Below are 17356 nucleotides of genomic sequence, written 5' to 3' on the forward strand. Positions count from 1 at the left end.
CAAGTATTCTGCAGCTGCCCACGGAGCCTGGAGGTCCTAGTTACACATGTGCCCTTGTGAATATGGGCCACCCCATGAGTGAGGGAGTGAGGGAATGCTACCCGCTGTCACCTCCCCTTATGTAGGCAGGGGTGATTGCTTATGGAGGAGTCTCGAGATCTCCATGAAGAAAGAAGCTCTTTTTTTCATAATACTTAGTAGAAAGGTCAGATGGCATATAGATTCCCTCTGCCATGTATTTGCTGAGTCTATTGGACAAAGTACCAAACCATATTGAAACTGTTTCCTCATCTCTAAAATGGGAATAGACTTACATATGTCATATGGTCTTTGTAAAGATTCATGAGAATAAGGTTCATTAGGAACACTGCAAGGTCTTCAATATATTTTAACCAATAAAAATGATAGTTATTATAAATGTTTCTTGGACTAAATTGTTAAAAGTATCATTTAAAGTGTTAACTAGCTTCAAAAGTTCTATTTTTACCTGGATTGACAGAGTTACAAGATAATGTGTGTGTAAATAAATGTGACAATTGTCTCATCAAAGCAATGGGCTCTGTAATTCTCTCCTTTAGGCCTGAAAACCTCAGGTGAGTTTATCACTAGTTTCTTTCCCTTTCTCCTCCTCATCCCTTATGACCTAATGGGATAAGGCCAGAAAAACCTCCCTGTAATATTGGCTCTCCTTTTATTCCTGAAGTGGGCTGAATTGGTACATCTGAAGCTTATAACCTATCCTTTAAACAGCAGGCTCTTCCACTGACCTTCACATCCAGTTATGAAAGCTTCTGATTCAGGGCCACTCACTTTTCTGACTAAGTCTATTCGGACTGCTATAACAAAATACCTTAGAATGGGTAATTTATAAACAACAGAAATTTATTGCTCACGGTTCTTGAGCCTGGGAAGTCCAAGATCAAGGTGCCAAATGATTCAGCGTCTGAGAAGGGCCACGCCCCTCACCGGTGCTCCCTTCTTGCTGTCTTCACATGGCAGAAGGGGCAAACAAGCTTCTTGTGTCTTTTTAATAAGAGCACTACTCCCATTGATGAGGGCTTTGCCCTCATGTCCTAATCACCTCTTATTAGGGATCGGTTTTCAACATACGAATTTTAAGGGGACATATTCATACCACAGAACTTACATTTTCTTCTGTTGTTTCTTACTTTTCCTGCCCTTATGAATACTCACTCTCCTTGCATCTACTTCTAAGAATAGTTGACTACCTTCCTGGACTCATTGTTTTTCACTCCTTAGCTGCTCCCTAGTTGTTTCCCTAATTTCCAGATTTCCCAACCTCTGGATTTCTGCCAACTTTAAAGCCCCAAAGTTTGTATTCACTTATTTCTCAGTCACCAGACCAACCCCTTTCTTTTTGCCCACCATCATGGTGCAAGAAGCTATCACTCTGTCACTGGAACCTGTCCCTTATTCCCTTCCATCACATCTTCTTCCACTCCCTGCATCAGGAGGGTCACAAGAAATCTTCTGTTGTTTCTGAAAGATAATGAGATCCAAAAATAACATATTGAAGACCTGAGAGCTACTCCATAACTGAGATCTCCTCCCTCTTGCCTTTGTTTTAAACAGCCAGCATGAAAATGCATGGGACCTATAAGGTTAAAAAAAAAGGCATGATATAAGAGTTTACAAAGAGTTTCATTATAACTATGTAAAAACAATTATGTTTGCCTGCGTTTTTCTTGTGCCTAGCACAATGTCTACATGTTGTAGATGTTCCATAAATATTTGATGCATACACTTATCAGTTAATGAATGTATAAATAAAATACTAGAAGGCAATATGCCCAGATGGTTGTCTTTGGGTGATAGGATTATAAATCCTTGTTGTTTTTCCCTACTGTTCTATATTTTTTAAGTTTACTGTAATCATCATGCATGGCTGATACAATTGCAAAAGAACCTTATTGGGAAAAGAAATAGTCAAATACATTCTTAGTACATATGGAGATTTCCTTGTAAAACACCTTTTGAAACCAAACACCAAAGAGTACATATTGCATTATCCCATTACATACAATTCACAAACAGGCAGAACAAATCCATGGTGCTAGAGGATGGTGGTGACCTTCATTGGGAACTAGTTAACTTTGATTTCTTTATCTGTTGCTAAGTACATCTGTGTGTTCATTTTGTGGAAATTGGAAATGTATACATTTGTGTACTTTTCTGCATTAATATTAAACTTCAATAGAAAGGTTACCTTTGAAACAGAAACAAAACTAATTGTCTTTCAAGTAAAACGCTTCAGAAGAAAACAGTTTTATTTTAAAGTTTTAGTCTACTGATTCTAACCTAATTCTATTTGTAGAAAGGAAATACGAGTATAAAAATAAAGAATAAGTGTGACACTACAGCAGTTGAGTAATATTTGAAATGAAAAAGTATTAAATTAGGAGGAGTAATTATTGCCATATTAAAACTCAAGTTTTCAATCTTTAAAAACAATCATGTAATTATCTAATATACTAATACAATTGGAATAGGTAGTATTTGCTTTTTCGTAATTAAAATGTGATTTATTAGACTTCTGACCTTGCTATCTCTAAGATGACTGTTCTCTCTCTCAAAACCAAAAGACTTTGTATACTCACTGGTTGTGTTAGTCTGTTCTCATGCTGCTGAAGTATGTCTCAGGACATACTAGAGACTGGCTAATTTATATGTATGTCTGGGTATAAGTATGTCTTGAGACATACCCGAGACTGGGTAATTTATAAGTATGTTTCGAGTCATACCTGAGACTGGGTAATTTATAAAGAAAAAAAGGTTTAACATACTCACAGTTCCACGTGGCTGGGGAGGCCTCACAATCATGGTGGAAGGCAAAAGCCACCTCTTACATGGTGACAGGCAATAGAGAAATGAGAACCAAGATAAAGGGGAAATACTTTATAAAACCATTAGATCTTGTGAAGATTATTCACTACTATGATAATGGTATGGGGTAAACTACTCCCATGATTCAATCATCTCCCACCTGGTCCCTCTCACAACACACGGAATTAAGGGAGCCACAATTCAAGATGATATTTGGGTGGGGACACAGCCAAACCATATCATTCTGGCCCCTCCCAAATCTCACATCCTCACATTTCAAAATGAACCATGCCTTCCCAACAGTCTCCCAAAGTCTTATCTCATTTCAGCATTAACTCTAAAGTCCACAGTCCAAAGTCTCATGTGAGACAATGCAAGTTCCTTCCACCAATGAACCTGTAAATCAAAGGCAAGTTGTTAACTTCCTAGATATAATGGGGTTACAGGAATTGGGTAAATACAGCCATTCCAAATGGGAGAAATTGGCTGAAGGGGATACAGGCCCCGTGTAAGTCCAAAATCCAGCAGGGCAGTCAAATCTTAAAGCTCCAAAATGATCTCCTTTGACACCACGTCTCACAGCCAGTCACGCTGATGCAAGAGGTGGGTTCCCATGGTCATGGACAGCTCTGCCCCTGTGGCTTTGCAGGGTACAGCCTCCCTCCCAGCTGCTTTCTTGGGCTGGTGTTGAATGTCTGTGGCTTTTCCAGATGCATGGTGCAAGCTGTCAGTGGATCCACCATTCTGAAGTCTGGAGGATGGTGTCCCTCTTCTCACAGCTCCAGTAGGCAGTACCCCAGTGGTGACTCTGTGTGGGGGCTTCAACCCCACATTTCCCTTCTGCACTGCCCCAGCAGAGGTTCTCTACGAGGGCATTGCCCCTGCAGCAAAATTCTGCCTGGACATCCAGGCATTTCAATACATACTCTGAAATCTAGTCAGAGGTTTCTAAACTGCAATTCTTGATTTCTGTACACTCACAGGCTCAACACCATGTGGAAGCTGCCAAGGCTTGGGGCTTGCACCCTCTGAAGCCATGACCCAAGCTGTACCTTGGCCCCTTTTAGCCATGGCTAGAGTGGCTAGAATGCAGGGAACTAAGTCCCTAGGCTGCACACAGCAGGAGGGCCCTTGTCCCAGCCCATAAAACCATTTTTTTTCCCTAGGCATCTCAACCTGTGGTGGGAGGGGCTGTCACAAAGGTCTCTGGCATGTCCTGGAGACATTTTCCCCATTGTCTTGTTGATTAACATTTGGCTTATCCTTGCTTATACAGATTTCTGCAGCTGACTTGAATTTCTCCTCAGAAAATGGGCTTTTCTTTTCTGTGGCATTGTCAGGCTGCAAATTTTCTGAACTTTTATGCCCTGTTTCCCTTTTGAAACTGAATGCTTTTAATAGCGTATATGTCACCTCTTGAATGTTTTGCTGCTTAGAAATTTCTTCTGCCAGATACCCTAAATCATCTCCCTCAAGTGCAAAGTTCCACAAATCTCTAGGGCAGGGGCAAAATGCCACCAGTCTCTTTGCTAAAACAAAGCAAGAGTCACCTCTACTCCAGCTCCCAAGAAGTTCCTCATCTCCATCTGAGACCACATCAGCCTGGATTTCATTGTCCATATCATTATCAGAATTTTGGTCAAAGCCATTCAGCAAGTCTCTAGTGATTTCCAAACTTTCCCACATTTTCCTGTCTTCTTCTGAGTCTTCCAAACTGTTCCAACCTCTGCCTGTTACCCAGTTCTAAAGCTGCTTCCACATTTTTTAGTATTTTTACAGCAGCACCCCACCCTGCTAGTACCAACTTACTGTATTAGTCTGTTTTCACACCGCTGATAAAGACATATACAGGTCTGGATAATTTATAAAGAAAAAGAGGTTTAATGGACTCACAACTCCACATGGCTGGGGAGGCCTCACAATCATGGCTGACAGTGAAAGACACTTCTTACAAGGTGGCAGGCAAGAGAGAAATGGGAACCAAGGGGAAGGAGTTTCCCCTTATAAAACCATCAGATTTCATGAGACTTATTCAGTACCATAAGAACAGTGTCGGGGAACCCACTCCCATGATTCAATTGTCTCCCACCTGGTCCCTCCCACAACACATGGGAGTTATGGGAGCTAAAATTCAAGATGAGATTTGGGTGGGGACACAGCCAAACCATATCACTGGTTAATTTATAAAAGACTTTAGAAACTACCATTCCCATACCCTTGTTACTAGAGAAGTGCTCATGTTGGGAATCACTCAGCCCTTGACCTTGTCTAGCAACTTTTATTTCATAATGGCTCCAAGTACCTTATCTCATTTGAGTCCTGTGTACCTACAAGCCTGTTATGCAATGAACATCCCCAACCCCACCCTGGAAACTTTCCCTGAGCACCTAATAAAACTAAACTGTGTCCAGGCACTCTTTCCAAGCAGGACAGCCTGTGCACAAACCCAGTTTCCCACAAGATCAGCAGGTGCGGAGAGCTGACATGTGAGGTCCAAGTGCTTGGGGCTGAGGCAGTCTATTTGTCCCCTGGTGCAAGGCCTGTTCTAACAATCTCCTATTTAAAAGGAAAGTAAGGTCAGCATGGTAACTCACACCTGTAATCCCAGCATTTTGGGAGGCCGAGGCAGGCGATCACTTGAGGTCAGGAGTTCAAGACCAGCCTGGCCAATATGGCAACACTCTGTCTCTACTAAAAATACAAAAATTAGCTGGGTGTGGTGGTGCATGCCTGTAATCACAGTTACTCTGGAGGCTAAGGCTTGAAAATCACTTGAGCCTGGGAGGTGGAGGTTTCAGTGAGCCAAGATCCTGCCACTGCATTCCAGCCTGGGTGACAGAGCAAGACTTTGTCTCAACAAATAAATTAATAAAATTAAATAAAAGTAAAGGAAAGCAAAAGAGAGTGAGGTCCCTCTTCTAGAGCCCATGCCCAGTGTGCATGGCTGAGATGTTTCCTACTGCCAAGAGAAAGGAGGGCCCACCACACCAGGGACACTGCTGGCGTTCACCTGAGCCCTACTCACAAGAGGCCTCCAAAAAAAACATCCAGTGTAACAGATATGGAGAACTAACTCCTTTAGAGATATTCAATCTTATTTCTAATTACAGTGTCATCAGGAGTACAAGTTGCACCCTCAGCTTTATCCATCACTGGGATTCAGAAATGTTTGGCAGGTCATTTTTTTTTTTTTTTTTTTTTGAAATGGAGTCTCGCTCTGTCGCCCAGGCTGGAGTGCAGTGGCGTGATCTTGGCTCACTGCAAGCTCCGCCTCCCGGGTTCACGCCATTCTCCTGCTTCAGCCTCTCCGAGTAGGTGGGACTACAGGCGCCCGCCACGGCACCTGGCTAATTTTTTGTATTTTTAGTAGAGACGGGGTTTCACTGTGGTCTCGATCTCCTGACCTCATGATCCGCTGGCCTCGGCCTCCCAAAGTGCTGGGATTACAAGCGTGAGCCACCGCGCCCAGCCTGGCAGGTAATTTATTAAAAAGTAAATTGACAAAGGTTACGAGGGAGTTCTGAAGAAATGTCCAAAATATGGAAAAATATTTCATTTTACCACTAATTAAAAATAAAAATATAATAGCATTTCATATCAAAATTAGCAAAATTATTACAAAATAATTTATTAGAACTCAGTCTAACTTAGGCCATGTCTACATTGTTGGCATATAAAGACTTTGAAATGCAACATAAATACATGTAAATTGATCCGTATCAATTTGATCAATATTCCTACTTTTTGACCTAATCATTCCAGGTACTTTATATTAAGAAAATAATATATTTTTTAAAATAGTCATTGCAGCATTATCTAACCTATATTTTTTGAAAAAATTGAGCAAACTATTAAAATCAATAAAATATTATGTAGGTTTTAAAAAACAATAGCAATGAAGTCTATGTAACTACAAGGAAAAATGTTTATAACGTTATTAACTAAAAATTTAGATTCAGAAATGTACAATTTCTATAATTACATACAATATGGTTGTATATCAATGAAAATGGAAAGAAAACAATATGCTAAAATGAAGTTAGCTATTCTCTTAGACTTATAAATTGGGATAATTTATGTATTTTTAAAATTCATTTAACTCTGGGCAATAAAAATATATTTAACTGGACAATTAGCTTTTGGACATTATTGCAAATTCTATAAACAACAAAATATATTTTATTTTGCCACACTAAAATATAAAAAAATCCCAAAGATATTTTGCTTAAATACTTAGAAAGTATAGAATAATGGACAAGTCACTTAACCTTTCTGAACTTTTATTTCCTCCTTTACAAAATGGATATAATAATACCTGTCACTTCTATCTCACAGGTTTTATACCACTCAAGTGAGTCAATGCATATAAAATTGCTTATCAATTATGTGTTAAAAATAGAATTTGATAGACCTAGATGTTGAAAGTTTAATTTAAAATTCATACGATGGGGAGATTTTCATCCTTGAATTATATTCCACCATTATTTGGAAATCGATAGCTAGAATAAATATAACAACAATTATTTAATTAATAAACACTAAGTTTCAGGCAAGAGTTGACACTTTACATGCATTTTTCTCTCATCTTTTGTAACAATTAGTAAGACAGATATATTCAGGAAACTGAGGCTAAGGGACGGTTAGGGAATTCTCCAAAGACAATATAGTCAATAATGACCAATACCTAATTTAGCCAGAGTTCATGTGAAAATTTCAGGGTGACCGAAAGCCCAATATCAACCAATTATGTGATGCTGATTTGTTGCAGTTTCTGTAATCTTAGCCTATGTTAGTAGAAATGTCATATTTTGAAAGCAGGTAACAGTATCACAACCACACTCAGGGATCACAAAATGTCAGGGTTAGCGTCATATGTAGAAGCCATTTTTGAGAAGATACATCAATAAGCAATAAAACCAGAAAAGCAGACACAATGGTAAAGAATTTGGAAACCATACCATAGAAAAAGCAATGGAGAAATCGGTGATGGTTTGAAATGGAGAAGAAAAAAAAATATAATCATAGGGCTGCCATCTTGAAGTAGACTCATATTACTCCTTTTGGCATAAAGAACCATAAATCAACACTTGGAATGATAGATCACAACAATTCTTTCTAAGAAAGAAGACTATCTTCCTAGGCAGTGAGCTTACAGTAAAAGTCATTGTTATCGATTACTGCCTAGCTTAAACTGCAAACTATAAAATGGGTCAGTGTAGGATGGTTTGTGTGTGCTGGTGTGTGTGCACATTTGTGTTTGTATATGAATGGTTAGCAGAATGCTGAAAATTCAAGATATCAGTCACCAATGTAAAACTTAATTACCCTCAAAGGAAAATTTTCGTGAAATGTAATGGAAAAAGAATGCAGTGGGCCTGAGAATATCTTGTGAAAATTAAAGAGTGTGACCAGGATCTTAAGAGTCATGTGAGCATGAGAGTGTATTAAAAAAAAAAAAATTGAAATAGCACATTGCTGAGAGGGGGAAAAAAAAAACCTGTGCAATCAATACATGAGACTTCCAGCTGGAAGGTCAATTTTACTTGTATTAATACTTCTTCATGGTCTCAAGGTGGGCATCAACAGAATATTTTTAAAAATCTATCATTAGAGGTCTTCACATAGAAGTGGAAGTACCTATTGCAAGAGAAGAAATTCCTGCAAAGGGCAAGAGATGGGCTCACATAACCTTGAAGAAGGCTTCAAGCCTCAATATCAAGAATTCAATGATTTGGGTATTTTTAGTTATATTCCTCTTCTGAAAAAGATATATTATCACATATAATCACAATAAATGTGACTATATATTATAGTCATATTTATTTTGGGTTATACCAAGCTGTCTTCATATAAATGAAGTTTGGGGTAACGGTTTGGTAAAACTTGACATAACAAGGTACAGAAATTGAATTGTTGTTGTTATTGCTTTTAATCTGGATTATTTGGCTTATCTTGAACCTTCTTTCTGAATAGTTTTTTAGGTATCTTTATTGCCTTTACTAGAGTAAAAAGTACCTCAAGTACACTCTTTACTATGTACAGCCAGAACAGGGTCCAGCATAAAATTTTGCATAAAAAAAAGAATACCATGTATACATATAAGATAGATGAGTGAATGAAATGGTAGGACAGCAGCTATCCTCGATTTCCATAAGTGGAATGAAATATAAGTCCATCATGTTTAATAGCCTTTACTACCTTCATAAATGTTCTTTCTGAAGAATTCTTCTTGTAAGTTAACATTTGTTAAATAAATGCCATATTTTCATTGATTTCTATGATACATTTCAAAATGCTTTCATTCATTTATGTGTAATTAATCTCAAATGGAAAAAAACCTTTAATAACCTATAACCCTTTATCTATGTCTTTATCTGAAAGCTTCACCATTAAGTTTTAACAATTGAAAAAAACTAAATATCAGGGAAGAGTACAGAAAGTTAAAACCATAATCAATTATCAAAACAATTCTGCATTGAAGAAAATCAGAGTAATGAAACAGAAAACACGAGCTTTGTGTGTGGACCCTGGCTTATGTACCTAACTTTTTCTGTGCCTAAATTTTCTGGTTTAGAAAATAAAAATGTACCTGTTGCATAGGACCTAGTTGGTGTGAGAATTAAAATATTATACCAAATAGCCTGCCACAGAATAAATATTCACTAAATGAAAATGTATTTATTTAGTCTCTAGATTGCAGAGCACAAGGCATTTTTGTGTGACCCTAGTACTCTGGGGATGGTGGAGGAAGAAAGAACAGAAGTTTTTTTTAGAACCGTGATCATTAAGCAGTTAATTCTCGCTGTTATGGACTGAACTGTGTCCTCCCCTAAAATTTATATGTTAAAGCCTTAACCCCCAATGTGACTGTATTTGGGGATGGAGCCTGTAAGGAAGTAACAAAGGTTAAGTGAAGTCACAAGGGTTCTAATGCAATAGAACTGATGTCTCTGTAAGAGGAGGAGGAAACATCAGAAGCACAGGTGAAAGGCCATGTAAGGATATACAGCCAGAAGGCGGTCATCTGCAAGCCAGCAACAGCCCCCTCACCAAAAACCAACCCTGACCATGCCTTGATGTTGGCCTTCTAGGTTCCAGAACTATGAGAAAATAAATGTCTGTTGTTTAAGCACCCATTCCTATGATATTTTATTATGGCAACCTGAACAGACTAATACATCCGCACACAAGAGTTCTAGCCTACAATTAGACTTGGGGGTGAAGCAGGCAAACACCCCATGGTGTTACTGGAAATTAAAGTATCCTCCTGACAATTCATATTTTTACAAGATGAAGAAGGTAGAGGTTATTTGCATTGCATGGCATGACAAGCTGGAATTCTGATTCCTACCTGGTATTCTAGGACCACTGTTTTTCTCTTGCCATGAAATTCACCTGTCCAAGTAGAAATTGACTTCCTGACCATGGATTCATCAGCCCCATGTTCACCCATGGATAGACCTTTTGCCTTGCCTTCACCATACAACATACGCATATTTCTTTACCCTGCCTCCTTCCCCACTCTTCTGATGCTAACCCCACAGCAAATACAGTTACTAAAGGAAGACCACATATTGCCATTCATTTTCCCATCAAATAAATTATGTCTTAAGCAGTAAGCAAGCCTTTAATTCCTGCCACAACAGAGAAATATGTCATCATTTATAGGCTATAATTGAGGGTTAGCTTTAAGTAGCATTTTTACATATTATTGAGCAGAAATTATTGTCTCTATAATTGGTGGTTCTGGGGCTGCTTCTGAACTTACACAGAGCCCCATTCTCTACTGAAATGTCAGGAAATATGCTACAAGCAACACTTTCCAAGACGGAAAGCAGACATGCCCCTTTCAAATGCCCTTCCCACATTCAGTGAAGGGGTTTCCTAATGTCCATAGTCAGTCTTCCCCACCCAAAGAGTTGTGAAAAGGGGAAATATGGCTTTTGGAAATAACCCTCCCTCTTAACTTTCTCTTTCTTCAGAAGTGCCCTGTTTAATAGTATAAGGCTTTACTCCTTGAGAATGGACTCACACCAAGTTTTTCGGGAGTAATTCCCCTTCCTAGAAGCCTGTGAATTCTACAAGAATGCTCCAGAGAAGGCACTGTGTAAGCTCCAGTGTGCACAGTTCTGTCTTAGTTTATATTCCAACAGAAGAGAATCCCGAGATGAAGATAAAGGATTTATTTGAAAGGAAATTCTAGAAAACTGGTAGGAGAGTAGGGAGGTGAAGTAAGAAAGAAAAGGGCTAACAAAGGGTGTGTCCTCAAGAAAGTTGCCACTGTAGACAACTGGAGCTTAATTTATCTTGGGAACTAGAAAATAGTGTAGAACATGGGCCTCAAAGCTATCCCACTTCATGAGGACACGAATGTGGGTATTTACTACCCACCCAAAGGGAAATGGAGATTATATGGGCAATGTTGGCTTGCTCAGTGGCTTCGACAGCCAGACAACACTCAGGCAGAGCTGCAGGTGCAGGTAGACTGAAGTTTGGAAGTCATGTATGAAGCACCATTGCCACAGGGATGTAGGTAGGGAATTGACAATGTCAGCTAAAAGGTCCTATTTCTTATTGATTTATTCATGAATTACCTGCTTCCTTTAAAAACTAATTTGATTCTCACAAATGCACATTTAATGAGATAAAATCGTATTGCATGGTTTGTAATACGCCTAAGAGCCTCCTAACAGTGAGAAATTTTAAACTATATATAGATTCTTGAAGAGGTTAATATGCTTGAATAGTTTATGGATCTTCATTATAATCACAACACAATCTGATTAGCAATCTTTGACAAAAGAATTTTCTAAACAAATGCAAACTTCAGCCCAAGCACTATTTGAACACCTCAAATACCAACTAACCAAGATCGAATTTGTAAAGGATTTTGTTGGTTAGTCTGTTGCTTTTCTATATGACAGTAACTTTTTAAGTGGTCACTACACAGTGGCTCACAGAAATTTAGTTGTTTTACACTTTTCCAACTGATAATGCAGCTTTTTAGAAATTGTCTCTGCCCAGATTGCAGCTTTCTGTAACTCCTTCCTGGCTACCTAATAGTATATAAAGGAATTTCCATCTGATCTGATCAATCCTGGAAAACAAGCTGTCTTTAAGTGTCAACCACAGTTTCAGAATGCCTGAGGCTAACAGGAAACTTCTTCTATGGCCTTATTGAAGATATTTAAAAATAGAATACTTGTCCTTCTTTCCCAGTACCTTACTGGGCTTTCATATCAGACTGAGGAGGCAATAAGCAACTGCTTGAAAGAAATTCCATCAGTGTGGCATATTCCATATAGAGTCTCTTAAAGTCTAAAGAAAGCATTTGTTGCTTGCATTCCTGAATGTCTGCTTGATTAGTCAAACTTTTTTTTTTTTTGAGACTGAGTCTCACTCTGTTGTCCAGGCTGGAGTGCAGTGGCACAATCTTGGCTCACCGCAACCTCCTCCTCCCTGATTCAAGTGATTCCCCTGTCTCAGCCCCCTGAGTAGCTGGGATTAGAGGCACCTGCCACAGCTAATTTTTTTCCCAGCTAATTTTTTTTTTTTTTTTTTTTTTTTTTTTTGTATTTTTAGTAGGGACAGGTTTTCACCATGTTGGTCAGGCTGGTCTTGAACTCCTGACCTCAGGTGATCCACCCACCTCAGCTTCCCAAAGTGCTGGGATTACAGGCTTGAGCCACTGTGCTTGTCCTATTTTCTAAATTAAAGAAATATGCATTGCATAATTTTGACAAAGTCAGGTAACTGGACTTTCAAAATAATTATGTAAGTTTTTCAAAGCCAATAATTCATTAAATCTGGACTAGTTGCTTTGTGTGAAACAGGGGTTCGAACTTCTATAACTACCTTAGTGAATATTATATCAGTTGTCAAATTTGTCCCAAGTGCTCTAATTGCTTGTACTCAAAATTTTTGTTGTTTTATTCCAAGACCTAAAAAAATAGATTGGAAAATTCTTTATTCTTTTAGATGCCTTAACTAGCTGAATTGGAACAGTCAATGGTGAATAATTCAAGATTTATCGAACACTTGTTACACAGGCAACCTGTGCTTGGCTTTGTGCAGAAGAGAGAAAAATAAAGGAAAAAGAAAGGGAAGGACCCTGTATCATTGTGCTGTGTGCTTTGCCTACATTCTGTAATCTTCTCATCACTCATATCTGGTAGTTATGACATGCTTGTTTTCCAGAAGAGAAGGAACTAAATTTCAAAGCTCAGTATAAACTAAGACAGTCCTGTGAACACTTGGGCTTACACAGTGCCTTCTCTGGAGTCTTCCTGTAGAATTCTAGAAGAGAAGGAGCTAAGTTTCTAAATTCATCTGGGAAATGCACACCAATATAACAAGTTCATATCTCCATAACTCAGCAGTCCATTTGCTTTATATCATATCTGCCTTCCAAAAGAAACCAAAAGATCACTTTGACTCTCCAAAATAGATTGCAAAAATATCAGTTTGGGAGCAATCTTAACATCTTTGTTGAAGTAAAATTGACATCCCCACACACAAAAAAGCATTATGTCTAAAGTATACAATTTGATTAATTTTAACATATGTTCATCGCTGTGAAATCGCCATCACAATAAAATAATGAGCAACCCAAAACCCTCACCTCCAAAGTTTCCTTGTAATTATTTGAAATTATTTTCTCCTGTTTTTTGTCCCACCTGCAGGAAATCACTGATCTGTTTTTTTCTCACTAGTGCTCATTTCCTAGAACATCATATAAATGGAGTCATACAATATGTACGCGTTTTTTTAATCTGACATCTTCCATGCAACATAGTTATTTTAAGATTTAGCAATGTTGTTGAATGTATCAATAGTCTACTTATTTTCATTGCTAAAGAATATTCCATTGTATAACTGTACCACAATATGTTTATGCATTCAAGTGTTGATGGATATTTATGTTGTTTCCAATTGAGGGCTACTGAAAACAAAGCTATATAAAAATTAATATGTATTAATTAATATGTAAAAATTAATATGTAAGTCTTTGTATGTCATGAATCTATGTTCCTTTATTTTCATGGTTAAATACTTAAGAGTAGAATAATAGGTCTTATGAGAGGTAGATTTTTAACTTTTTAAAAAACTGTCACACTGCTTTTCAAAATAGTTAGACCATTTTACATTCCCACCAGCAATATAGGAGAGTTCCAGTTGTTCCACATTCTTGTTAACACTTGGTACTGTCAGTCTTCCTATTTTAGTTATTACAACAGAGTGTAGTGGTATCTCACTATGGCTTTTAATTTGTATTTTCCTAGTGACTAATAATATTACGACTATTTGCCATTTGAACATCTTCTATGGTGAACTGTCTCTAAAATTCTTCACCCATTTTGTTAAATTGGGTGTTTTGTCTTCCTCTTATTTAGTTGTATGAGCACTATATATATTCTAGATACAAGCTCTTTGTTCTATATATATTTTACTATGTTTTTCCCAAAGTGGGCCTTTGTATTGTCCTTTTTATAACAGTGAATTTTGAACAGCAAATGTTTTTAATTTTGATGAAGTCCAATACATCAATAATTTTTGTACAGTGTGCCTTTGTATTGTGTTTAAGAAATATTTACTAAACTGTAAGTCACTAAGATGTTTTCCCGTGTTTTATTTTTAATGTTTTATACCTTTAGCTCATACTTAAGAATAAAATATATTTCAAGTTAATTTTTCTATATGGTGTGAGACAAGGATTGAGGTTCTTTTCTTCTTTTACAGATAGCTATCCAATTATTTCAGCACTATTTGTTGAAAAAAATTATCCTTTCCCCATTGAATTTCTTTGGCACCTCTGTAAAAAATAAATTAACCATATACATGTGGATCTGCCTTCAAAGAGAAACCCTAAGGTACCTTTAAAATTACAGAACAGACTGTGAAAATATCAGATAGGACAGCATTTTTTTATGTATTGTAGAATAATTCATTGAAAAGATGAGTTGACATGACTGTTACGCTTTGAATCTGAATCTGCAATGCTCATTAATAATTTTGCAAGTTTGGCACCAAAAATTTGTTCATCAAAGAATATGTTCAAGTTCTGTCTTTGAGGGGTCCATAGGCCAGAAGGAATAGGAAGCATACTTAATTCACCCCCACCATACCAAATAGAAGCTGGTAAGGGTGATAAGAGACGGACAGTTAAAAGTATTCAGAGACATTAAGAAAGGTGAAAGAATTAGAAAAGAATTTTCTAAAAAAACTCCCAGTTAGGGTATTTAGGGGAGCCTTCTCACTGAAGAGGACAGAAGGGTAGGATTTGCACACATAGAAGTGAGAAAAAGTGAATTCCAGCAGGAACAAAATACATGAGCAGAGGCATGAAGACAAAAAAAACATGGGGCATATCAAAAGAATAAAATGTAAACTGAAGAAAAATGTGAGTAACAGTATGTTTTCCATTCCTGAATATTCCTTGCAGATAAGGATGTTTAAAGAGTTACCTTATCTGGAGGAAAATGAACCAGTAAAAAAAACATACAAAAACAAAAACGAAAACAAAAAACAGAATTCCAAATTCCAATATCTTGCCCAGTCCACCATTCAATCAATTTAAACTGGAAAATTCAAAGAAAATAAATAATTTATTTCTTTAAAACAGTTTAACATTTCAGGTAGAAAGTATACAAAACCAGATACCCTGCTCAAACCACCTTTCTCCACAAAGTCTTCCCTAGATTTTTCCAGACCTTGAGCTTCTCTGAACACTAACAACTTCATTACAGCATCTTATCAAGATACAGTAGTTCCCTCTTATCCAAGAGGGATACATTCCAAGACCCCAAGTGGATGCCTGAAACTACAGGTTGTAATGAATCCTGTATATACTACTTTTTTACTATACTTACACACCTATAATAAAATGTAATTTATAAATTACACACAATAAGAGATTAACAACAATAACTAATAATTATAACAATATTACAGCATCACTACTACTGTGGCTTGGGGCCATCATTAGGTCAAATAAGGATTACTTGAACACAGGAACTGCAGTACCATGACAGCTGATCTGATAACCCAGACAGTTCCTAAGTGATTAATGGGCAGTGAGTGTCTACAGCCTGTATGCTGGACAAAGGGATGATTCATGTGCTGGGCAGAATGGGAAGTTTCATCATGCTATTCAGAATGGCGCCCAATTTAAAACGTATGTATTGTTTATTTCTGGAATTTTCCATATGTTTTTAGACTGTGGTTGACTTCAGAAACCACAAAAAGTGAAACTCTGGATTTCACCTGGACTATTAGATACCAGATATTCTCCTGTGTATTTAGTCTTGCCTCGTAAGTAAATATGTCTCTTCCTTGTTTGAATATCCAATTCTACCTTTTGGCTGATAAAATTTCTCAGAGTGTACTTTTAGTTTACATATATACAGGAAATACCTTCTTCCAGAAATATGTTTGTTTTGTGGTTCATCCAGCAAAGGTTGTGAATGTTGTTGGAATTAAGGTTATTTCTCAAAGGCTAATCTGTTTGTGGTTTGTTTTGAAGCAGCATGCTATCATCCTTTTTATAGCTCCATATCAGGTTTATGTATAATTCAATCAATACCTTGGGGCACACTATTTGATGATTACAATAAAAAAAGAGATCTATTTTGTTGTTCTTTGTGAAGCTACTTTCATTATCACGTGTCACTCAGTTACAAGAGTTTATGGGACCATTTACACCCAACGGACACTTTAAACACGCGGTTTTTATGACAAGTAAACTCCAAGATAAATGAAAACATTTTAAAAAGATATTAGGATCCTTTCCTTGGTCTTTGATTGATATGAATTGGGGTAGTAAAAAGGATTTTCTTTTGTATAGCCCTGTCTGTTACAAGTCGCCAGAGAAATGGTGCTGAGATGAAATGTTCCAAATAGCTAATGGCCTGGGCTTGTTCACTCAGTACCAGCAGGGTCCCTAAAGCTGAAAATAAAAAATGAAAAATAGGCAAATGATTTTTTAACCAATATACAAATACTTCAGGTGACCTAAACACATTTTGCACCCTTTCTACAAGACTAGTTCAAATGTGGTCAATAGCTACCCCTCTACTCTCAAATAGCAACCCCCATCAATTAGTGCTCCCCAAAAGCATTATTTTTAATAGAGCAATGAACTGTTTATTACAAATAGTTACAAATATATTGATTTGCTTTGTGTTTTTATTCTTTAAGTTAACTTCAACTTTTGTTATAGATTAACGGGCATACACACAGGTTACACGGGGTAAATTGTGTGATGCTAAGGCTTGGAGTCCCAGTAATCCAGTCACCCAGGCAGTAAGTACAGTACCCAACAGATAGTTCTTTAGCCCATGGCTCTCTCTCTTCCCCCGACTTCTAGTGGTCCCCAGTGTCTAATGTTCCCATCTTGATGTTCATGTGTATTCAATGTTTACCTACTGCTTATAAGTGAGAACATGTGGTATTTGGTTTTCTGTTCCTGTGTTAGTTTACTTCAGATAATGACCTCCAGCTCTATTCATGTTGC

The 17356-nt window shown here is 37.4% G+C and overlaps 1 protein-coding gene across 5 annotated transcripts in view; it reads right to left on the bottom strand.

Annotated features, from left to right (window-relative positions):
- PIK3C3 (phosphatidylinositol 3-kinase catalytic subunit type 3) overlaps positions 1-17356 on the bottom strand; it is a 763308-nt gene that overhangs the window by 510317 nt on the left and 235635 nt on the right. The window contains exon 26 of one of the 5 annotated variants that reach the window (XM_063645650.1): positions 12430-16789. The exons of the other annotated variants lie outside the window; for them this stretch is intronic. Within the exon in view, the coding sequence (XP_063501720.1) occupies positions 16620-16789 (170 nt within the window). The 3' untranslated portion in view covers positions 12430-16619. Of the gene's footprint in view, positions 1-12429; positions 16790-17356 lie in introns of those variants that run through there. 5 annotated transcript variants of the gene reach the window in all.

The sequence above is a fragment of the Symphalangus syndactylus genome, chromosome 1 (assembly GCF_028878055.3).
Source record: "Symphalangus syndactylus isolate Jambi chromosome 1, NHGRI_mSymSyn1-v2.1_pri, whole genome shotgun sequence".
NCBI lineage: Eukaryota > Metazoa > Chordata > Mammalia > Primates > Hylobatidae > Symphalangus > Symphalangus syndactylus.